Below are 24016 nucleotides of genomic sequence, written 5' to 3' on the forward strand. Positions count from 1 at the left end.
ACACAATTAAATCCATGACAAGGGGGGAGAAATGGTTCTGTATCAAAAACAAAATGAACAAGACAACTAAATGCAATCTAGTGTTGTCTGCTCCACTGGATTCTGTGCCAAAAAAAAATGTCACAAGGTGGATACTATTGAGACAACTGGATAAATTAGAAAGGGACTAGATAAAAGTATTGGTTTCATGTTAAATGTACTCAAATTGCTAGCGATGCTGGGATTATGTAACAGAAGACGCAACCTAGTCTCAAATGATTCTGGAAAATAAAAGGGAGGCAGAGGGAATGCAGAGAGAAAATGTAGGGAAATGTCAGAGGTGGAAATGATTTAATGGGTCTATGAGCCATTGAATATTCTTTTTCTATCTCCCTTCACCTCCTTCCTCCCCTCTCTCCTTCTCTCTCTCTACTCCCTTCTCTTTCCCTCTCCCTCTCTCTCTCTCTCTCCGCCCCCCTCTCTTTCACACACACACACACACACACACACACACACACACACACACACACACTCTCTCTCTCTCTCTCTCTCTTCAAAACAACCTAGTAAATGTGGAGAGATAGGAACACTCATACACTGTTGGTGAGATTATAAAATGGTACAACTACACTGGAAGACAGTTTGGCATTTCTTCAAAACCTGAACACAGAAATTCCATATGATTCAGCTCTCCCACTCCTAGGAATATATCCCAAAGAAATTAGAACTGAGAGACACAAATGGAGATTTGTACACCAATGTTCATAGCAGTATCATTCATAATCACAAGTACATGGAACCAGTTCAAATGTCCTACCACAACTGAATGAATTGAGAAATTGTGGTACAGTCACCCAGGAGCAATGATTTAGAAAATTACGACATACCTTGGGAGAGACTGGAGGGCATTATGCTGAATGAACTAACTCAGTCTCATAAGGATAAATACTGCTTAGGACTGTTATTATTGTAAAAACAGAAGGATAACTAGTAAAACATATATGAGGACCCAAGGGGGGTATGGGTGAGAACAGAGGAATGAGGGTGGGCGGGGGAGAAATCATAGGGTCTCACAACCTTGTAGGGGAGGGGATCTGGGAAGACAGGGTAATGGTGAGCATAGCACAATGGTGACTGATTTTATAAAACATAATGAATGAGAATGGTTGGATGAGACACAATGTGAATGAAGAATAGTGTGAAACACAGGTATATGATACAAGGTATCAAAAAAAAAAGTAAAATTAACAAAACAAAATGCCTAGTGAACCTGATTAAAGAGGAGTTACTTTTTAACTAGGAGTTAGACCATTTCCTTGTACCACTCCTGCAACCTCTCTGTAGGTTTAGACTTCTTTCTGAATAACAACTTGAAGGAAATGGTTGTATAACGCAGTGATTCTCTAGCCGGAACCTGCAGCACTCTCAAGAGACTTAAAACCCAGATGGCTGGGTCCTCCCCGGAGCTCCCGGTCCTGCAGTTCCGGGGCTAGGATGAGGCTCTGCACACCTTACAACCTCCCAGGTGATGCTGCTGCTGCCAGTCCAGCTCACATGGAGAACACCTGGAATAACCTTAGGAGCCCTGGTAGTTTAGTGTGTGATGTTTTGGCCTGCTAGCTAAAAGGTCAGTGGTTTGACTCCACCAGCTGCCTCTTTGGAGAAAAGATGGGGATCAAAAACTCCTTGGAAGGTTGCTATGAGTGGGAATGGACTTAACAACAGTGGGTCAGTGGGTTTGAGTATACCCTAGTTTAAAGAGGTGACTTTTGAAGTTTGAAGAGGCACATAGAGTTCAAAGTGGCTGCCTCTGGGAAGCAGCGTGGTGCAAGGGGCCAGGTTTTTAAATTCTGAATCCTGCAGGAGCATTCTATTTGTTTGCACTGTACAAAACACCTACCAAGAGCTGCACTCAGACCTGCCTGACAAGTAGCAGGTGATGGTTCTAGGATGCCTGCGTTACTGAAATCTGCAAAAGTTACCTGGGCATTTCCTGATGTCCGGGGATGGGGGAGTGACAGCAGCACCTGGGGCAAAAAGTCCTTACAGTCACCTCAACAGTACATGAGGTGCCACAGGAGCTCTGGTGGCCTAGTTGTAAGAGGCTGTGTTGCAATCCCAAAGGCATGTGGTTTGAATCCATCAGCTGCTCAGTGGAAGGACAGGTGATGTCCTTCTTCGTGAGTTACTGCCTCAGAAAACCCGCTAGAAGGTCAGTTCTGATTCAACAGCACATAGCAACAACAACACAGGAGTATGAAGGTTAAGTGCTCCACTACTGACAGAAAGGTCGGTGGTTCGAACTCAGCTGTTGCTGTGGAAGAGAAGACCTGGTGATCTTGTTGCAGCCTAAGAAGCCCCATGGAGCTGCTCTCCTCCGTCAGGCAGGGGCTAGAATGTTGGAGCTGACCTGATGGCACATCACAGCCATGGGGTACATCTCCCCCTTAGAGAGGCCATCACTGAGATGAGCAGACACAGAAGTCTCAAAACCTCTCCAGATTCTGAGGAGATACTGCAGTTCGGGCAGCAAACATCTCTCGAGTTCCCCTCTCTCTCTTTCAGAAGGTAATGAACCTTGGTCTCAAGCCTCATTAAACCCCATTAGAGAGTCACCCCTGTGCTGGAGTCTCTTTATAACCCTTCTGGTGGCTGCCTTCTTGGGAGGAGGCGGTGTGGCTTCGTTGGTCTTTTTTGCCACCTGCTGCCTCCTAGCACAAGTTAGGCTCTGGCTCGCTCATAAGGCTCCCAGAAGGCTGGGCTCTCAATTGGGGATCAGAAGTCTTGCACCCCAGAGCAAAGAGGGAGAACAGGAGGTTCTGGAGACAAGATAAGCTGAGGACACGCCATCTCTCAAGACCCCGAAGGGCTTGAAGGATGGATTCTCACAAGGCCAGGGCCCCCGTGCACCACTCCAGCTGGCGCCATTAGGACCAGGATGGGGAGGTTCTGGGATCATCCGTCACTTGTCCCTCTTGGTGGCTGCTGTCCTCAAATGCTCAACCCACACAGGCAGCTAAGAAGGAAACACCCCATGAACTGAGGGTGGCCCAACTACCCTGTCATTCCTCATCTCCTAGCCATGACGTCCAGTCAAGTGACAGTGCGCGGGCGCCGACTGCAGCCTGTTCTCTGGCAGCTGCCTGGCACCCCCGGGAGTCACCTGGTGATGATGACTCCCTCAAGAACAACAGAGAGCAGGCAAGGTAGCGACTGGTGAGCTGGTAAAGGTGTGGTTCCCAGTGGGTACAGATGGCTGACCAGCAAGAAGGATCTTTGCAGCCACCCCATGATCCCTCACTAGGCAAGAACTAGGGGGTTAAGGGGGGCCACTTGAGCCCGAATCGCAAAGATAAGCATGCTTCGGTGAAGACAGTATTGCCATCTATTTCATACCAAAATGCAGCCAGCTGGCTGGTTCAGACTGAGGACAAAATCCAGGTCTATACTGGCTGGTGGCCTTGGGCCAGTCACTTAAACTCTCTACACCTCAGTTTCCTCATCAGTGAAATGGGGACAATAATAGAGCTCCTAAGAGGTAACTTAATGCACTCAGGTGCTAAAAGAGACACTAAAGGCTTGTGTTCACCCAAAGGCACCTCAGAAGAAAGGCGTGGCAATCTATTTCTTTTTTTTTATTCCAATTTTTTTTTATTCATTTTAATGAAAATTTACAGAGATTTTGGATTTTCATTCATTCATTGTTGCAATCTATTTCTGTCAAATCAGCCCCTGAAGAGCCTTTGGAGATTGGTTCTCCTCTAGCACACAAGGTTGCCAGGGGCTAGAGTTATATTCTTTCAACAATTAGTTAGCAGTGTCTGATTTCCAGAGCTGGGGTTACCCAGGGGCTACAAGCGTGGGTTAGGGACCGTGAGGATGACACAGGACAGCACTGGCTGTGACCCTATCATACCTCGGGGGTCTCTGAGAGGCGCCACCAACACAACTCATCAGCCCCTAACAACAATAACACACAAAGTGTCGGGCACTTACATGGAATAATAAAAGTGAATTGCTTTGTACGATGCCTGAAACACTGTTGGCACAAAATAAATACTGATTTTGCAAGTTAAGTGCCAGTTATTATCATCATTTTCATCATTGTTACAAACTATTCACAGTGACGACAACAACGGGAGTGAGGATGGCGGGGACTGGGAAGATGGCACAGAAACGGGGCAAGGTCTCGATCTATTGTTCACAGGGTCACTATGAGTGTAGCTGACCACACGGCGCTTAACCACAACATTCGATCAAGACAACAATAACTCCCCAGAGCTACCACCTCTTTAGTGTTCTATACACCACCCCAGTGCACTAGAAATACACTTGTGCCCCAAATTTAGTCCCCACTGGTCAGGTAGGAACCAGACTTGCGAGGTTGAGTGATTTGCCCAAAGACTTGCTCTCAGCCACTTAGCTGTCACAAAGCTGAAATGACTTCCACCCACCAACCATGAATGATGATGAGAATTACTCCTCCCTTCTAGGCAGCATTGGGGTTTTTTTCCACTCTGAATAATTCATTTTATAGGGAACTCAGAGACAGCCTGGCCCAGGCCAGGTAGGGTCAGGGAGGCCCACCAGGAAGCTGTAAACTCCTTGCTTGTTGCACCTAACAGGTCTGTTGATGGTACAAGGAGAAACATAGAGCCGTGTCCACTGCAGAAACACAAAGAGGGAGAAATGAGAGCCCTGTTCTCCATTTCTCCAGGTAGCAGCTTCATTTCTGCTGGGAATGGCAGAGCCACTATCTTCTACATGAATGAGAAGATTCTAGTATCGTGGTTGTTGTCCCTGACACAGTGAAGCTCTGAAGGGAGGGGCTCGCCTAACTCAACACCTCAACTCACTGCCTTTAAGTCAGAGACACCTCCCAGCTGGCTCTCCAGCGGGTTTTCAGAAGCTGTTACCGCGTGGCGGGCATTGCTCATCTTTCTCCTGAGGAGTGGCTGGTGGGTTTGAACTGCCCGCTTTGGGGATGGCTGCGCAAATCCTTAGCCACTATGCCACAGAGCTCCCTAAGCTTTGCAAATGGAGTCTCCAGCTGCTCCCCTCCCCGTTCTCCTTACCCCAGACTACAGAAGCAGGGTGAAGCCCGGGGAGGTGAAGTCCTTTCTGTGCCAGGTGGCTGGTCACCTTGAGATTCCCCGTGCTGAGCCACTTTGGCCAACAGCTACCTCCAGGCATTACCAAGGAAAGCTAGCAAGACGGTATATCACCATTCACCACAGTGCAGGGCAGAGCTGGAGGAGACTGTTGACAGATGGGCAAACAGGCTTAGTCTGGCAAGGAGGTGGTCTGCGAGGCCCCCTTGGCTGGGTCAGCACAAGGAAGGCTGGCCTTGAAGCCCCAAGGCAAGAAGTCTTCTGAAATTCAGAGTGGTGGAGGAATGGGACAGGGAAGGAGGGGCCAGGGCCAGGTCCTGGCAGCTGAGACCCCACCATTGCCCAGCCAAGGTCCCCAAAACCAGGATTACAAATGAGCAAGTCAGATTAGAAGGGTAAGTAGTAGAGTTACAGAGATGCTAACCTTATGAAGTCTATGCCTACAAATGTAAATTGGGGAAACTAAGGCACAGAGAGAGCTAGGAGTTTGCAGCACCAAAGAAAGGAAATGCCAGCTACAAGTGAGTGTGAGTGGAAAATCTGCTCCTAACACAAAAGTGTTCCTGCTCTAAGTCTCAGTTTCTTGATCTGCAGGATGAAGGTAATAACGTCCACTACCCAGAACGTGGTGAGATCAGCCATGACAATGTCACTGGCATGCCAGACAGAGACCAAGGTGCCACAGGTGGCCAGCAACGGCACTCAGTCCTCAAAGCAGATTCTTCACTTCCTGGGCTGAGTTGCTCCACCCCATCACACGGCGCTGGCTTCTCAGAGTTGTTAGGATCAAGGACTTGTCCATGGGTCTTTGCACGTATCTGGGTTAATACATTCTCTGACTGACTCACTAATACTGCTGATTTCTTGTCTGCGGGAATCAGAGGGCCACACCACACCTAAGGACTAGGCTCATCCAAGGAGACAACTGGGTTCTTGGGACCTCTAGACACACAGCCAGTTTTTACTTGAGGACTCGCCTCCTACCCACAGACTAACAGAAGAGCTGCTCTTCCCAGGGCAGGAATGGAAAGTTGGGAGGCAAGGAGAATCTGCACAAAACTTTTACAAGGGCCCCAGATGTGAGGCCCAGATGTGCAAATCAGTTGTTTTTCGTGCAGGCTGACGCTGCCTCTACTCTGACTTGCGGTGGCTATACTGATGTGCGCTCCTGGCACACGATGCCTGAGGACCAATGGCTGTGGGACGTAGCCACCTAGAAGACTGTCATCATAAATTCCAAGCACCCTTGGGTGCTTGTGTCGGTGGGGAAATCAACAGCAGCCCAAAACGAATCATAGGACCAGAGGATGTAGATGCTACGAGGGAGAAGGAGTGAATCAGCTTTATTATCAATATCCTAGGCCTTTTAATCTCCTGGAGAAGAAAAAGATCGTCATCTGAGGATTAATGGCATAATGAGTTACTGGTGGTTATGTTGTTGTTGTTGTTGCTAGGGGTCATCAAGTCAACTACCCATGGCGACCTTATAAATAAGAGACTGGAATCTTCCCTACCTTGTCCCATGATCACTGTCTCTGCTATGTTCAAGCCCATTAGTAGAGTAATTGTGTCATTCCATCTCATTGAGGGTCTTCCTCTCTTTCTCTAACCCACCTTGCCCAGCATGATATCTTTTTCCAAGGACTGGCCCCTCCTGAGCACATGCCCGAAGCAGGTGAGGCAGTTTCACCATCCTTGCCTCCAAGGAGCAGCCTGGTTGCACTTGCTCCAAAACAGACTTTCTTTGTTGACTGAGAGTGTAATCCAAACACAAGTTGACACTCATGGGCCAGTTCTATTTCCTTTAATCCTAATAAACTGCAGAGTGTGTGGGGACAGTTCCAGATCAAGAAGTGAGAAAGGCCTCCATTTATTAAGCACTTGCTGTGTGCACTTGGCATCGGTGAGCTCAGCTCCTCTTCACAGCCACTCTACAGGGTGGGCCTATGATTGTTTCCCAGATGAAGATGCTGAGGCTCCGAGAGGCTCTTGACCTGCTCGTGGTCAGGCACACTGCTTGGAAGGAGCTGAACGGGGATTTGAACTCAGATGTCGGCCTCCGGGGCCCGTGTTCCAGACCGTGACATCTGACTCATCCACTGCCACTGCTCACTGGTCATGCCATCAAGCCTTCTCCTCCTCCGTGCTCACACACCCCCGCTGACCCCACATGGGCCCGTCCGCACGGAGCATCTCTGGTTCCTCTGACAGTGATTTCTCTTGACAAATTAATAAATTGGCCTTCTGGTGTTGGCATGTTTGTGTCGGGTGCTATTTTAGTTGCTTGATTTGGGGTCTGCACACGCTGGGCATGGAGGCAAGCGAGGCTCTGCACCTTCTCCTAACTGACAGCCACGTGCGTGTCTTCCGGCCCCAGGCCTTCCACTGGTTCCACAGTAGTTACTTGACACGTGTTGTGGACTCTAGGCTGAATTCACGGCTCCACCAGCCTAATCATGCAGGCAGACCAAGGCTGAGCTCTGAGTCCGCATACTGGACTCTGGACACACCTACCAACATGTGCACTTTTTTTTCCCACAGAGAGTTAATAGATTTTGTCAAATTCTCAAAAGGTCCATGACACTCCCAAAGTGAAGGCAACCTTATATAAAGGAAAAGAATAAAGCCTCTCATCAAGAAATAGGAGTTCATTCTGCTGTACATCTAAGGCATCCTACCATGTGTGGTGGTGAAGTCTGTCTCCTGTGGAGTTAGAAAGAACTGGATTCAAATCCCAGCTCAGTTCCTTGACAGCTGTGTGACTCTGGGCAAGATCTTTAACCTCTCAGAGGTACTGTTTCTTCCTCTGTTCAATGGGAAGAACCCATCTGGACCATGGATTGCTGAAATCAAGAGATGAGATCAGCAATGTGAGGAGTGGCCTACACTACTAGCTGCCACCAAGGAGCCCTGGTGGAGCAATGGTTGGTAAGTGCGCATCTGCTAACTGAAAGGCTGACTGCTCCTCTCAGTGGTTCCGTGGGAGAAAGACCTGGCAAAAAGCTTCACTACAGATAACAGCCCCAAAAGCCCTTCGGGCCAGTTGTACTCTATCATCCAGGGTCACTAGGAGTTAGAACTGACTTGACGGCATCCAACCATGTGGAACGGCAGCAGGGTGAACCACGTCGATTCTTACTCTCAGCAATCCCACGTGTCCCGACATGGGACTGTGCTCCAGAGCAATTTTAGTGCTCTGCAGCAAATTGCCAGGCCTTTCTTCCAAGTTACCCCTGAGTGACTCAAATCTCCAACTTTTCATTAGCAGCTGAGAGCATTCACTGCTCCACCCAGGGACTCCTGCTACATACTAAAGCAAATTCCACCATCGCTGAGTTAATAATTCCGCTTGGAGCAACCCTTCTTGGTGTTTCTAAACCTGTAAATCTTTAAGGAAGAAGCCTGGCATCTCTCTCCCATGGAGCAGCTGGTGGCTTTGAACTGCTGACCTTTCAGTGAGCAGCCCAACACAAAACTCACTATACCACTGAGCTCTTTAGTATCTACCAGTCTTCAGTAAACAACACTCGTCATTTATCAAAGCAGCAACACAGACAAGTCTGCATGTGGGGTTAAGAAGGGCTGGGGTTATTCGGTGCACACCCTAGACCTTCCTGAGCTCCCAGTCAGTAAACACAGCCGCCTTGGCTGCCCAAGTGGCTGAGCTGTTTTCAGGGGCTCCCCTCTGACCACAACAGTGCCTCTTCAGCAGAACAGGCCTCAGGGCACAGAAGACAAACCGCCTTCAGAGACTTTGCCCCTCGGTCACGTGCAAGTTCCATTTCCTCCCTGGGTAATAACCACTCTGTCTCCAGAAGACATTCCTAAGAGCACACATCAACCACTCCAGCTCCTCTCGGCCCAGTGTAAACCCAAATGCATCTTGGAGACATAAAAGGTTATACATGTTGACCTGGGTGGGAAATCTATACGCAGTCTAATCACTGAGCTTTATCCATGGTAGCCTGGAAGAATTCTGGTTGTGAGGCAGCTGAGATGCAGAGAGAGGAGGGAGTGCAAAGACTTAGGATGCCTGTGCCCCTCTGCCTGATGGCTTCCCTCTGCCACCTTGCACCACCTGTGGGCCAAAGAGCTCTTGGGCATCAATTATGACTGTTCAAAGGCACCCAAAGGGGTGTGAGCGGTGAATGAGAGAGGCATCCAAGCAAAGGAGAGATGAGTCTATTCCGTGAGCATTTCATGAGGCGAGAAAGAAGGAAGAAAGGATGCAGCTGGCGGGGGACCCAGGTGCCCACAAAGGGGAGATAGCGAGGCCCAGCTTCCCCCAGCCCAGTTCAGCCATCCCGGGGTGACTTACTTGCAGAGAAGTTGGCCTCGCTGTGGATGCTGTGGACGGGAGGAGTGGAGGGCACGAAGGGCGGGTGGCCCACGAAGAAGGAGCGGAGGGAGCGCTCTGACAGCAGGGGTGAGCGCTGCTGCGAGGGGATGTTCTCACAGCTGCCCACACTGCTCTGGATCTTGAGGTTGAGGGGTTTGCTCTTCTTCTTGGCTCTAAAAGGGAGAAAGGTCAAAAAAAGAGGAGCGACATATTACACAACTATGTGCGCCCCAAATGAGAGCAAGGGCCTCCTGTGAGAGGTCCGAGGGCCTCGGGGAGAAGTTCAAAGAGGACTCTGGCTCTCTGGTGCTGATGCTAGTGTGGACAGGAAGGGGCTGGGCAAAAAGGGGTCTCCCCAGCCAAGAAATAGGAGTCACTGGAGAAGGCCAGGGTCAAGTTCAGCTTCTGCCTCCAACTGCCAGCTTCTGCCTCCAAGTGCCCACTTCTGCCTGCACGTACTGAGGTCCCACAGCCCTACGCCCTTCTCCTATGACCACTGCCTTCTGATGTTGGATGTGTGGTTGTTTTCTAATCTTGGAAAGTGAACAAGCAGATTACAACCCCACCTGGACCCCCTCATCTGGAGTGCCAGGTCCACAACATCCCCGGTCATGGGGACTGGGAACCTGCCTCCTCTCCCACTCTTTCTTGACCAGGCTGCACCTTCTACACAGCCTGCTTGTTGTTTATACGTGTGGGACCTATGGCACCTGGCCAGCGCCATTTCTTCCTCTCTTCCCTGTGGGCCAGAGGACTCACACCCACCCTTAAGGCTGAGCTGGCTCTGTGTTCCCCACTGGGTAAAGCACACTATTCCACCCAACACCAGAGTGTGCGTCCTTCCTTTCTCAGCAACCCTGGAGCCTGGGCTCGAGAGTTTGGCACAGTGAGCAGGACTCACAGATGGAAACAGAACATAAATGGGGTAAGCTTCTCAGGTGAGTCGGATCTGGGTCACGGTGACACACAGCCCCTATGTGCTCATGTTTCCCAAGTTCACGGCCTTTCATCTGTATCATGGCAAGAAACTCGTATCTACAGAAGTGAAGCCTGCTGGTTTTCAAGAGGGTCGAGGAAAGAAACCAAGCCTTGGGCAAGTTCCTGGCACTCATTCTGAGAGTCCACCTGGGTCAGTCTGTCCTTTGTCCAGTCTCTACTAGACGGGGCCTATGCCTTCAGATTGAGGAGTGAGGGGTGCTCCCCAAAACAGTAGGCTACACTGGCTGAGGTGTTGCAGGGGTCACCTCAGGATAAAAGAGTACAATGTAGAGTAGGAGCCCAGGCAACCCCACCCTTCACCCCTGCTCCCACCATGATGGAAATGTAGGAAAAAGGAGGTTTATGGTTCATAATTAATGGCATGACTTGGGGATCAGACTTGGCATCAAATACCACTGACTTTGTCACCCAGTAGCTGTGCGGGCTTGGGTAAGCCAGCTCAGTTCTCCAAATCCCGCCTCTCTCATTCATGAAATAGTCCTTCCTCACAGGGCTGTGGAAAGGATAAAATTAAATAATCCACGTAAGTGCTCGGCACAAAATATAAACATGAGTTGTTACTGTTATTCTGTAATGGGATGTTATCTTACATTGCTTTACAAGAAATAACCCTGTAACTAAAGCATCCTGGCCACATTACAGAGAGTTCAGAAGTACTCAAGAAGATTCTTCAAGGCCCAAGGAATTTTTTGGGGCTCCCTGCACACCCTGTGCCTAGCAAAATGTCTCACGTGAGGCTGGAACATCAAGACCTGTTGAGTGATCGTTACGTGGTGAATGGGAAGCAGGGCAGAGAGGAGGCCAGCGACTCCCAGCCCTCAGCTCGTAGCCTCTGGTCTGTGATGGTTCCAAATGCACTCAATGACAGAGAGAAGTGGGCCATGTGATCTCCGCTCTGGGCACCAGCTCGGGGCCTGCCCGGTGAGATCAGCATATGCCTTCTGTACGTGGCAAAAACTGGGGCGATAGCAACCAGCCACTGGCCAACACCGAAACAAAAATACCACGGTTTTCAGCGTGGTTTTGGAATTCCTCATTTCCCCCCTGACACTCTCCCTTGCAAGCAGATCATTAAAAGGGAAATTATTCACTTTCCAGCAGGATTCCTTACACTGCCGGAGGGATGAGGAAGGGGCTGCAAAAGATAAAGGCATCCAACCTGCTGATTATTAAGCTTTGATCTGAATCTAAAGAAATGCATCTGTGAGGTTATAGGCATAAAATAGAGGTATTGATTTTTTTAAAAAAATATTCAATTTACTAAGCAGGAGGATTAACCACGGCGTTGATAACAACACCACCAACAGCATATCTATGGCTACTTTGATCCGACTGTTGACCATCTCAGATACTGTATGGAGTCCTTTTTACCAATGGCTTTAAGTTCTTTCAAATCGGTTCCTTCATGGCTGTCACAGCAAAACTGGAACAGATCAGAACTTGCTTAATGTGGGTATACAAGAATGATAACCAGGACAGGAAAACAATTCTAGGACGAAGCAGTGGAATGGATGAGACACTCAGAAGCAGCAGATGAACACATTCAGGAGCCTGATGCAGGAGGTGGACTGCCTCCAGGACCATGGAGAACCACACACATGCAGAGAAGCCTAGCCAACCGCCATCTTTGAGTCAGGCACTGTTGTTCCCAATTCTGTCTGTAAAGGGGTAGTTGTGATGCAACATGTGTCTTTCGTTTGTTTTCTAATAGGGAGATTACATTCATAGTCCAGGGTTGACCCCTAACTTTTCCCATCTCAGTGATCATCTTGGTGCACTCACATTTCACAAATGAGCATCTGTTCTTGCTTTGCCTCATCAGCCAGGTCTGTACTGGGAAGAAGTGGCCTCAAGTCCTGTTTTCACTATATCATTTTATTCTAGTGCCCCAGAAACTTCACAAAGGAAGTGCTATTATCCTTTCTGTACTCATTAGATTGAGATGGTTCATAACTTCAGCTTGCTTGGATCCACAATCAACACTCTTGACATCAGCAGTCAGGAAATCAAAAGATCAGTTGCACTGGGAAAATCTGCTGTCGAGAATCTCTCGAGAGTGTTAAAGAGCAATGATGTCAGCCTAGAGACTGAGGTGCACCTGATCTAGGCCATGGCTTTCTCAATTGCTTGCCACGTATCTGAGAGCTGGACAGTTAATAAGGATGACAGAAGAAGGATTGATGCCTTTGAGTTATGGTGCTAGAAAAGAGTATTGAACATACACCATGGACAAACAGGAGAACAAACACGTCTGTCCTGGAGAGGGTGAAATCAGGTAACTCCTTGGAGGCTCCATTTTGAAGATCCATTTCACACACTTTGGGCGTGTCACCAGGAGAGACTCGTCCTGGGAGAAGGGCATCGTGCTTGGAAGGGTAGAGGGTCATCAACGGAGAGGAAGACCCCCCGGATGAGATGGACTGATACAGTGGCTGTGGCAGGTCAGACATGTCAGAGATGATGAGGTTGTCTCAGGACAGGATAAGGTTCAGAGCCATTGTTCATATAACAACAAAATGATTAGCAGAGCCCTAGTGATGCAGTGATTAAGTGCTCAGCTGTTCAAATCTTTCAGGCATGGGAGAACACTGTGGAAATCTGCTTCTCTAAAGATGATGGACTTGGAAACCCTGGGGAAGTTTGACTCTACCCTCCAGGGTCTCTGTGAGGAGCACTGACTTGATGGCAGTGAGTCTGGCTTTGTGTTTGGTGGGTTTTGTCTGATGACAACGCTGAAGCCCTGGCAAGGTGAAGACTCCCAGAAGGAGTCCAGGCAATGTGACTCCAGAGCCCATCTCCATTCCAAATCCCCCCCACCCCGTGTCCACACCAGACACAGCCTGTACTTCCCTCAGAACCTCAACTTTGGATATACCCAGGCCAGTGGGACCAGAGGGGCTGATAACTGAACCCACACTTTCACACGGGCTCCATTCACTTCTTTTCTTTGGGCTCTGGGCCCTTGCACCAGAACCACCACTCACTCCATCAAGTCTCTATTATTTTCTCTTTTTCTCTCTAAACATGCTTCCTCTTCCTTGGAATGATGAAGAAGAATGCTGTGGTAGGAAGGTTGGGGAGGGGGGCAAGAACTCATGGAAAAATCTCAATGGTACAAAAAACTGTCTTCATAAAATGGTTCTTCTGTATGTCCCCTCCTCTCTTTACGAGCCCTCCATATCCTCCATCACCCTGCTCTGTGGACCACCTGGGCACAGGCCCTGTCTGTGCACTGTCTCCTCTCCCATAAGCTGACACATCACTCCCCCCCCCCCACCCACCCCCGCCGTTCTCCAGGACCTGCTTCTCCATCAGACACTGCTCAGGATACGAGCTCCTTAATTTGGCACCCAATCTCCCGGCTCCTTAATCTGGTTCTAGGACAACCTGGTCCTACCCCAGCCAGGGACCCTGCAGTGGTTTTCATCCTCACCCTTTGCTTATGCTGCCCCTTCTCACCTGGAACACCCTTCCTTCTTTCCTTCTCCATCTTTTATGTCTCATCATATAAATGTTGTTGTTGGGTATCATAGAGTTGAAATTGACCCACAGCTGACCTTCCAGCAGGTTTTCAGAGTCAGGAGGAGACTACCCATCCATTGTAACATCTAGCAGCCTCGAACCATGAGGCTTTGGGACTGCAGCACAGCTTCTTGCCACTCGGCCACCAGATCTCCCTTACCATACCACATTTTCACTCTCATTCTTCAACCCTTGACTGGGCATTCCTTGAGGACAAAAATTCATGGTTTTCTCTGTTGGATTCCTCAGCCTCTGGACTGGCACCATCTGGACACAGAAACCTCTCAACCTGGCATTGAAGCATTCCTTCCCTTTCCAAAGAGTTTAGGCTTAACACCTCCTGGCTCCCCTTCGCCGCCCTCCATGGCCCGTTCAGGTCTGGCCAGGAGTCGAGCGCCCTCTTGTGGCCACAGTGAAGCCTCCTTGTAAATTGGCCACAGTTCAGAGAGGCTTGTTAAAGGAAGGCTCACCTCCCACGCAGATAGCCTAAAAGCCACTCTCACCAGGAGGCCTGCTGCTCCTCGGCTTCACAGAAGCCACATGTGCTGCAGAGGTGGCTCCCTGGGTCCTGGCTGGCAGCCCTGGGCTTATCTCCCTGGGGGCTGGCGGAGAGGAGCAGGAGCTAGCTGACCCCACCTGCACCAGTTCCAGAAGAGAAGGGACCCAGGGGTATATGGTACTTCCTTCCACACAACTGCCCAATGACAGGGGCTCAGAGAGGTGTCTACAGTGAGAGTGATTTAATGGTTGAAGTCACAGCTTCTGGAGTCCGAGAGAACGGGGCTCAAGTCCTGCCTGGCCTTAAGAAAGCTATCTGGCCTCTTTGAGCCTCAGTTTCCTTCCCTGGGCAATCAGAAATAGACTATGGGCATCATGGACAATGGGAGAAACATTAGCACTTACTTCAGGAGGCTGTTACCCTAATTCTAAGGTAAGTGCTTAACATGAGGCCCCTAAACAGCAGGACAGCACAGGTAACATGACCTGCTACTACTGCTGTCATGAGCACCTCAGATATCAGACGTCTGCAGAGCTCACCACACAGCCTCCCCCCAACAAAAAAGGAAACTTGAAGCCAACCTGTGTTTTCATCTAAGTCTTCAGCAACTCCATCAACCCACCACCACCCTTGGCAAGTGAGGAGGACATGGGCTACTGCCCTGGCAGCGGAGAGAGATATCATCTCCAGAACCAAGAGCCACCGAGAGACAAGGCCAGATCCCTCAGCCAAGGAGAGGCCAGTCCAACCCAGCACACTTCCAGGAACGTGACACAGTGACTCCGGACAGGCACACTTCTCTAAGAATTAACGGCCTCAGGTGGAACAGAGAACGTGCATATGTGGATGCCGGTTAGTTGGGAAAATAGATTGAGAAACAGATGAGGGACAGATGGCTGGAAGGAAAGGGGAAGAAGAAAAGAAAAATATGAATGGAAAGATTGATGGAAGAAAGAGAGAGTATGATGAGATAGAGGAATGGTTAGACTTGGAAGGAAAGAAAAAAAGTGGGTGGGAGATGGATGAATGGATGGATGGATGGATGAATGGATGGATGACCAAATGAATGAAAAGACAGAAGATTCTGTAGAGGAAGGAAGGATAAGTGGGAGGATTAATGATAGGATGAGTGGGTAAGTGAGCAGAGGGAAAGCAGGAATGAATGAAGGGCAGAAAATAGAGGATTAATCGATGGGTGGGTGGATAGATGAGTGGAATAAAGGCAGAAATGATGGTAGGATGGAAGGATGACTAGAAGGAAGAGAAGAGAGGATGCGGAAAAAGGGAGATGGGAAGATGAGCAGACATTTGGCCAGAAGGACGTGAGAAGTCCTGCAGTTTCTCACCCACCAAGGAAGCCTCCAAGGATGTGGCGAGGGACGTGACAGCATTCACCTCTACCACTTAGCTCTCATTACTCCAGCACAGTCAGAGAGGATAAACCAGACCTAGAGACCGACTAAGGCTTATTGGATATTCCGCATCTCACCCTGCAGATGAAGAATTCAATTGAAAAGAACATCCTCGTCTAGGATCTTTGCAGGATATTAGGTATCTATTACAGAAATGTCTTATTTGGAAAGAGGGTCAGTTCAGGGTAAGCGGTAAGATGAGGTGGCACAAAACGCTGGAAGGGGCTGGCTCCCAGCCTTCCAGTTGGGTCGGCCCTGGAGGGGACCACGCTGTTATCTGGATGGGTCTCCAAGGCACAGCTCCCTAACATGGCAAGAGCTACAAGAGCAAACTCGACATACACATACATGAGAATATTTATACTGTGTGGGGACTGTCTGCAAACCAACGCACCAGGGAATGCCCAGGCTGCTCCAAGGAAAGAATCCACACAACCAAGGAAAGCCTGATGTGGAACTTTAGCCTCCAGAATGGTGAGACAATCCAGTTCTGTTGTTTGAAATCACCCACTTGAAGCATCTGCGTTACAGCAGCACCAGGGACCAAGACTTCCCCCAACTAGAATATCGGTTATTGTTTAATTCTGGAAAAGAAAGTGCCCCACAGCCTCCTCTAGGGTAACAAGGTCAGGCCTGATGTGAAGGACTGAGATGGCCCAGCTGGAAGGGACAGAACGTGTGACCGTGTGCCAGCCTCGGGGTCTTCCTTCCTGGATGGGGAAATGGTCCCCAGAGCAGCGCTCTGCTGAGCAGGGTGGCTGGTGCGTAAGAACCCGTAGTTTTGCCTGTCTCAGACCACACTCTCTCTGTCTGCTCCCAGCCCTGTCATTTCCTCCCAATTGGCCAGGCCAGATGCTCTGGACATTATACTAATGAGGCACTGAGGGATCTGACCTGGTGAAGGTTTTCAAGTTCAAGGGGACACAACCCCACAACACAAGGAAGCTGAGGATCATGGGAGCTGGATGACTCACAGTCCTGCAAACTCTTGGAAGAAGAAATGATGCAAATGGATGTTTTCCAAGAGCCCATCTCAATGCAGAGTCACCTGGTAGACCATGACAGGACTAGAAAAGAACTAAGGCACATCTTGGTCCTTGGGGAACCTCCCAACTGACTGGGAAGCTACTTCAAAACCACATTTCCTTAGAACTCCTTCAGGACCCTTCTAGTCCTACTTACTGCCCTTGGGTCTGACCTGATGCATAGCTGACCTTCTGACAGGTTTTCAGAGGCGATAAATCACATGCAAAGAGAGTGCCTGTCTTTCTCCCTTCACTGCTAGTGGATTAAAAAAATCCCTGCAGACTAGATCATGAATCAAATGAGCCTGCAACCTACTCTACACATAAAGTTTTATTGGAACATAAACATGCCCATTCTTTTATATATTCCCATGGGTTCTTTTGCTTGATGGCACTGTTTCAGTAGAGACTGTGATATGCAAGGATGAAAATATTTCCTACCTGACTCTCCACAGAAAAGGTGGCCAGTCCATGTTCTAGACTCCCTGCCCACAGGAGTCACTGTTGTTGAGGTGATTCAGACTCAGGGTATCCCCAGAACAAAACTGTCCCATCAGGTTTTCAATGGCTGTGGCCTTTCCGAAGCAGAATTGCCAGGCCAGTGTCCTGAGGCACCTCTGAATGGGTTTCAAACCATCAACCTTTCAGTTAGTAGTCAAGGGGTGTAACCATGTGCGTCACCTGAAGATCACTCCACAGAAGTTGCTCACGTCACAGCCCTCAAGGATCCTGGGGTAGCTGGGGGTTTCTTTGTCCTAAAGTCACAGCTGTGACCCTTTGGGTCTAAGAATGAACATTAGGGAGCTCTGGTGACCTAGTGGCAAAAAGCCACACTGCAATCCCAGAGGCGCGTCGTTCAAATCCACCAGATGCTCTGCTGGAGAAGGAGGGTCAATCTCCTCCTGTACCAGTCAGATCCAATTTGATGGTACACACACAAAAAATAATAAAACACATTACTTTTTTATAAAAGAATGAACACACACTCTTCCTGTTCCTGTCCTCTCCCTCTACTCACTGAACTGTCCTGGGCCACGACTGGCAAAAAGAGCAGTAGGGACAGAGTTTAAACACTCAGCAGCCAACCAAAAGGCAGACAGTTCAAATCCCCATCGGTGACTCCAGTGGAGAACAGCTGCTTCCTTAAAGATTTAGAAAGCTGTCTAACCACTGAAACCCAACACAGCAAAACAAGACCCACTGCCACTCCCAGCAGCCCCACAGGATGGGAGCACTGCCTCGAAGGATTTCTGAGGCTGTCATCTTCACAGAAGCAGGTGCCACGTCTTCCTCCTGCAGAGTGGATGGTGGGTTCAAACCACGACACTGAGGGTACTGGTCTGATGTTTAACCCACTGGGAAAAAGAAAGCCCTGCGTCTAAATCTATGCTGCTCTACAACTAATGTTAAAACCAAAATGTTTTCTTTTTTATTTTATTGTATTTTATGTATTTTATTTTCTTATTTATGTATTTTCTTATATCTTATGTATCGTATTTATTGTCTTTTATGTATTTTATTTTGAACCTTTGTAAGTATGATTTGGAAACTTTCACTCAAAATCAAAGAAAAGAAATCCCTGTTGCCCCATTATGAATGGGATTAAATGTTTTTCTTAAAAAAACAAACACTCCATTTATCAGTTACATTAGCTACACATTGAGAGTATGTACCATTGCTTTAGAACTGACTCATTGCTGACCCTCCAGCAGGTTTGTATAGGTTTTAAGTCACACAAGAGGAGATGGTCCATCTTTCTCGCATGAAGCAGTAGGTGGATTCAAATTGTCTGCCTTTGGGCTGGCAGCACAATTCCTTTACTAACAGCTTTTAAATGCTCAAAAGCTCCATGGGGCAGAGGAGCTGTGAAACATTTGGTGCAGTAAGTACCAGGCAGCAAACTGAAAGGTCAGCAGTTTGAATCCACCAGCCTGTCTGTGGCAGAAAGCTGAGGCAGGTGGCTATGCTAAGCAGTCACACAGCCTCAGAAGCCCTATCCCCTGTCAGATCTCTATGAGTCAGAAGTGACTTGACAGAAGGTTGCAATTTTATCATGTGATTGCTTTTATCATCATTGAAAGTTCCTTTGAACAGGGCTGCTGTACATACTCCCTGCTCCTGGCCTTCCTCAAGAGTGGAATCAGGGGATCCCGGACTGAGGGCAGGGGTAGGAGGGTGATATCCAGCAAAACAAGATGGAGGTCTGGACCAAGGTGGGGCAGCAGGGATGGAGAGTAGAGAATCTCTGTGACAGAATGAAAGGGGCTCCAGGATGCTCCCTCAGCTCATGTGACATATGGCACTCAACACGGAGGGGTGTAAGTACTTTCTGGAAAGATACATGAGGCACAGCTGCCAGTGTTGGTGAGGCGGCTGGGGAACTGCATGAGTGGGGTAACTGCCTTACTTGTGGATTTCTCTCTGCCATTTGAATACAGCAACAGCAGCACTTCTTTCAAAATAATGAGACACAATGGAGAAAATGATACATAGTATCTTTTAGAGACACAAGTTTGCTCAGTTCCCAGCAAAGCCACTACCAAGATTTGATTGAGGTGAAAGAGCTGATGGTTCCTGAGCTGCTTAGTCCCCCTTTGTCTTCTAAAGTATTGCTTCAGATCTAGAGTGAGGGATGGGAAAGGACAGACAGAGGACAGAGCCAGTGTTCTGGGAACCTCTGGGTTAGCAGCACAAGGCTTAACACATTGCACCACGAGGTTTAACAAGCACTGGCCATCTACTTGAGTGGCACGTGTAAATAAAGCCCTTTAAAGAAGAATATTCCCATTCCATAGAAGGGTGGAGAGTATCTTCAGCTTTCCCTAATACTCACTCTGTCCCAACTACAATTGCATAGGAACTGACTCGGAGCTGACCCTCTCTTTGAGTTCTCAAAGGCTATCGACTGCATGGGAGTAGACTGCTCCTCTGTCTCCCACAGAGCAGCTGGTACATTTGAACTGCCTAACTTTGGTTTGGTAGCACAACTCCTTACCAAAAGCAGCCAAGAGGTTTCCAAGTGAATGAAGAGGAACTATGCTACAGTAAAACTATTTACAAAAACAGGCAGCCAGCCAAATCTGGTCCTCAGGATGAAGGATAGACCCATTTTCAAGTAAGAAAAGTAAGACTCAGCTGAACGTAGAAAAACTGAAGCAAACTCCCCCAAATAGTGCCTGGGGCCCTCTGCCGATCAGCTGGCCCACCACAAGAGCTCTCTGCCTGCCTGCTGCACTCTATCAGGCTTTCCTTGGAGCTACAAAAGTTTGATGTGAATGGCTACTACCCAGAAGGTGGGAGGTTTGAGTCTACCCAAAGGTGTCCCAGAAGAAAGAACTGGTGACCGACTGAGAAGTCAGCCACTGGAAGCCCTACAGAGCACATTCATGGGGCAAGTATTCCACATGGGGGGATTGTATCAAATCCATATTCTCTAGAAGGCAATTCAGAGACAACACATTCTCTCTAAATCAGATAACTCAGTTGTCCTTTTCAGGGTTACCCAGGGTGAATCAAGCTCAGGCTTGAAAATTGGGCATCTTGCCTGACAGTCATGCCCCTCCAGGGCTTTAACCAGGTGAGCCTAACACTGCATTGTCCAGGTAACCTCAGTAAGCCCTCTGCCCCCTCTCCCACCCCAACCCCCAGCATCTGAGCTCACCCTGGCTGTGGATCTGCCCACCCAGCATGACCTGTACCAGCATCCAGGCCTCTGCTTTCCCTGTATCCTCTGTGATTAGCAACTAATCTTATTTTTTTTGTTGTTGTTCCCCAACCCATAAATCAGTTAGAGACCCAATATTTACACAAGCCATCATTTCCGACTGAGCCAGGTCCATGACAGTCCTCATTATTAAACAGGATGACTGATTTTGGGCAGAGATTTCAGGGGCATGTGGCTGCATGCTGTCTTATAGGTTCCTTCCCCCTTGCCCCCACCTCCCCTGGCCTGAAGAAAAGACAATTTCCAAGATAAATTGGCACTGAGGTCTGCCCTTGCCGTCTCCCCCTCCCCCGGGGCTGATGGAACATGGGCAAGCTTCCGTCCACCCAGTAAGTGATGGTCCCCCGGGGAGACGACCAGTGCTGGCTTGTTCCAGCTTCTCTCAGCCTGCTCCTGGGGCCAAAGCGTGGGACTGGAGTCATTTAACTCACAAACATCTCCTGAATTCTTCGGAAACCAGGAGGGGGCAGGGGAGGAGAGGGACTTGGCAGCAGAGCTGTGCTAGCCCATGATGCCCATGGGCAAGGGGGTGGTTTGGCCTGGCCAGTGGACCCCAAGGGAAGCCATGTGTTGAGCTGATGAAACCACAGGACGTTCAGGCTGAGTAGGAAATGGAGTTCTTGGCCAGGCTCTGCCTTTGCAAGCTACCTGGAGTCTTGTTCCTGGTCTCCTGCAGGGTAAAAAGCAGGCACGGGTGGAGTCTCTTTGCTGCCTGTATCTTAGCTTCCAGTTGTGACCTCTGCCATCCACTGAACCCTGGCTGTGTGCCTGGCTTTATGTTAAACACTTCACGGGCACTGCTGGTGCTGTCAAAGGGGGGTGGGGGCCTCCCTATCTGGAGTGACCCATACACACAGAATGAAACGGGGCCCAGTCCTGTGTCATTCTTGTAACTGGATTTGGATCTGATTGCTGCAACCCATAGGGTTTATACAGCTAATTTTCAGAAAGTAGATCACCAGCCCTTTCTTCCTAGTCTTAGTCCAGGAGCTGCAGAAATCCGTGTCGCATCGCAGAAGCATGTAAGCCTGCTGACAGGCAGGTAGTGGCTGCACTGCCGAGGAACTGAACCAGGATCTCCCGCAGACACCTCACTCACAAGCTGTCAAAAAGCTCACTGCGGTCACGTTGGTTCTGACACAGCAGTCCTCTCACTGGCTTTCTGAGGTGGTGAACTGCAATGAGAGGAGACCGCCCACTGTTCTCCTGCGGCATTCAAACAACTGGAGACTCATAGGCTTTGGGCTAGTGAGAATTCACTTTGGCTATGCCACTAGCTCCATTTTACTCTTTAAGAGGGAGAACATCACCCCCAGATGAGAAAACAAAGGGTCAGAGAGGCTAAGCACCTTGCCCAAAGACATACAGCCTGTAAAATGCACAGTCAGGAACTGGCTTTGGTGTCAATGTTTAGCCTCTACGATAAAAATCAGCCAAGGACCTGACTTTCCTGAGGGCAGTGCGGTTAAGAAGCCACAGTCATCGGGATTCTGGACACCTCACCATTTCCATAAGCAAGGAGCCAGAAGTGAACATTCTCAAACACGCAGAATCGACAGCTGTCTGCTCAGAGGGTGAACCAGAAAAAGCTCTCTGCTAAGACGGTTACCCTTCTCTCTGTAAGACTGCGGTCAGCAAGGAAATCGTACTTTGCCACTGATGGGCTAGTTCTCACAAGTGTCCTTTACCCTGGGAAACACGCAGCTGAGAGGGCCTCCTTAGGAACGTGGCTAACCAGACACACCATCTGATGGCTCTATGAGACGCCCCTGAAATCTGTGCACCCAGCCTGAGATCCTCGAGTCTACCAGGAGAATGGATCAGAGCTCAGAGGCTACAGGGCTGGCTGGGGCCCAGGGCTGGCCATGCAACCGTGGTGTGCTTGCTGCCTCTCACCTGGAAAATGAAGGGATCAGAGCAATCAGCCCTAAAAGCTCACCCACCCCCACTGTCATGATTCTGCAGTGCTGCTCCCATCCCTCCACATACAGCACGACCTTGGGCGGGTCAGAGTCTACAAGGCTGCAGCCCTCTTATTTATACAGGAGGGTCAGGGCAGGGTGGGGGTACCTCTCCAGATCCTGTGTCTGCCCCTGGCTTCTGCTGGGGCAAACGAGAAAGCATGAAGAATGACCCACATGCTTCGAGACGAGAGAGGGCTGAGCAGAGCACACAGAGAAACCTCAGCAAGGATGATCCCACTAGGGGAGAATTTCTAATCATTCAGGCAGCATGGTACTTAGAATGACACCAAGAAAATGTGCACAATGGATTTGCCACTGAATTTGAAGACTTTTGCCTGCTCTCAGTCGTTCGTGCAAACTGATACCCTCACTTTGCTTTCCACGTCTGCAGAAGCAGTGACTTGTTATGATGTTGGTGAGGCTTGCAGGTTTGGAAGCAAGCAGCACACAGGGGAGGTTCCTGCTCTGGGGCTTAGTATATTCATCAGTGTACTCGCTCTGCAGGACTCATGTATGTAAACATCTTAGCTGATACGCTGTACTGCTGTGCCACAGGGAGGATTCATTTTGTCGTCAACCCAGCACCCATTTTATATATATTTATTCATTCATTCTCTCTCATACACACACACACACACACACACACACACCCTTAGGGTGTATCCTCTCTCTTATTCGTTTTGTAATATGAACCAAGGGACTATTGTCCCCACGTCATAAGGTGCCACGTCAGACAAATTGGACTCTCTCTGTTGAATGTGAACCTTGCGCGCTGGACTGAATGATGGCTATGCACTAGGTTCCATGCACCTACGGGTGGCTTCCCAAGCCTCTGCCAAGTCATTCCTGGCCCCTAAAGCCCCAGAGACACCGCAAACCCTACTCTCCCCTGCGCCTGGGTCTCCACATTTCCGAGAGATCCTGAGTGTTCTATCCAATAGTCTTTGAGGCAAGTCCATTCTCTGTTTTAAATTAGCGAGGCCCCAGGAATTGATGGTATATCGATTGACATATTTCAACAAACAGACGCTACCCTGGATGTGCTCACCAAGTTATGCCAAGAAATCTGGGGTACAATCACCTGGCCAACTGACTGGAAGAGATCTATATTTGTTCCCATTCCAAAGAAGGGTGATCAACAGAGTGTGGAAATTATCGATCAGTATCATTGATATCACATGCAAGCAAGATTCTGCTGAAGATTATAAAAAATGACTGGAACAGCACATCAACAGAAAAATGCCTGAAGTGCAGGCTGGGTTTAGAAGAGACCGTGGCACTAGAGATTTTATAGCTAATGTCAGATGGATCTTGGCTGAAAGCAGAGAGTACTTGAAGAATGTCTATTTGTGTTTCATTGACTATGCAAAGGTATTTGACTGTGTAGATCTCAATAAACTGTGGCTGACTCTGAAAAGAATGGGACTCCCAGAACACTTGAC

The 24016-nt window shown here is 49.0% G+C and overlaps 1 protein-coding gene across 1 annotated transcript in view; it reads right to left on the reverse strand.

Annotated features, from left to right (window-relative positions):
- KSR2 (kinase suppressor of ras 2) overlaps positions 1 to 24016 on the reverse strand; it is a 425537-nt gene that overhangs the window by 169383 nt on the left and 232138 nt on the right. Inside the window, exon 5 of the mRNA XM_006890405.1 lies at positions 9409 to 9602. Coding sequence (XP_006890467.1) covers positions 9409 to 9602 — 194 coding nt within the window. The remainder of the gene's footprint in view (positions 1 to 9408; positions 9603 to 24016) is intronic.

Source organism: Elephantulus edwardii, unplaced genomic scaffold, assembly GCF_000299155.1.
Source record: "Elephantulus edwardii isolate Elephantulus edwardi_28Jun2011 unplaced genomic scaffold, EleEdw1.0 scaffold00089, whole genome shotgun sequence".
Lineage (NCBI taxonomy): Eukaryota > Metazoa > Chordata > Mammalia > Macroscelidea > Macroscelididae > Elephantulus > Elephantulus edwardii.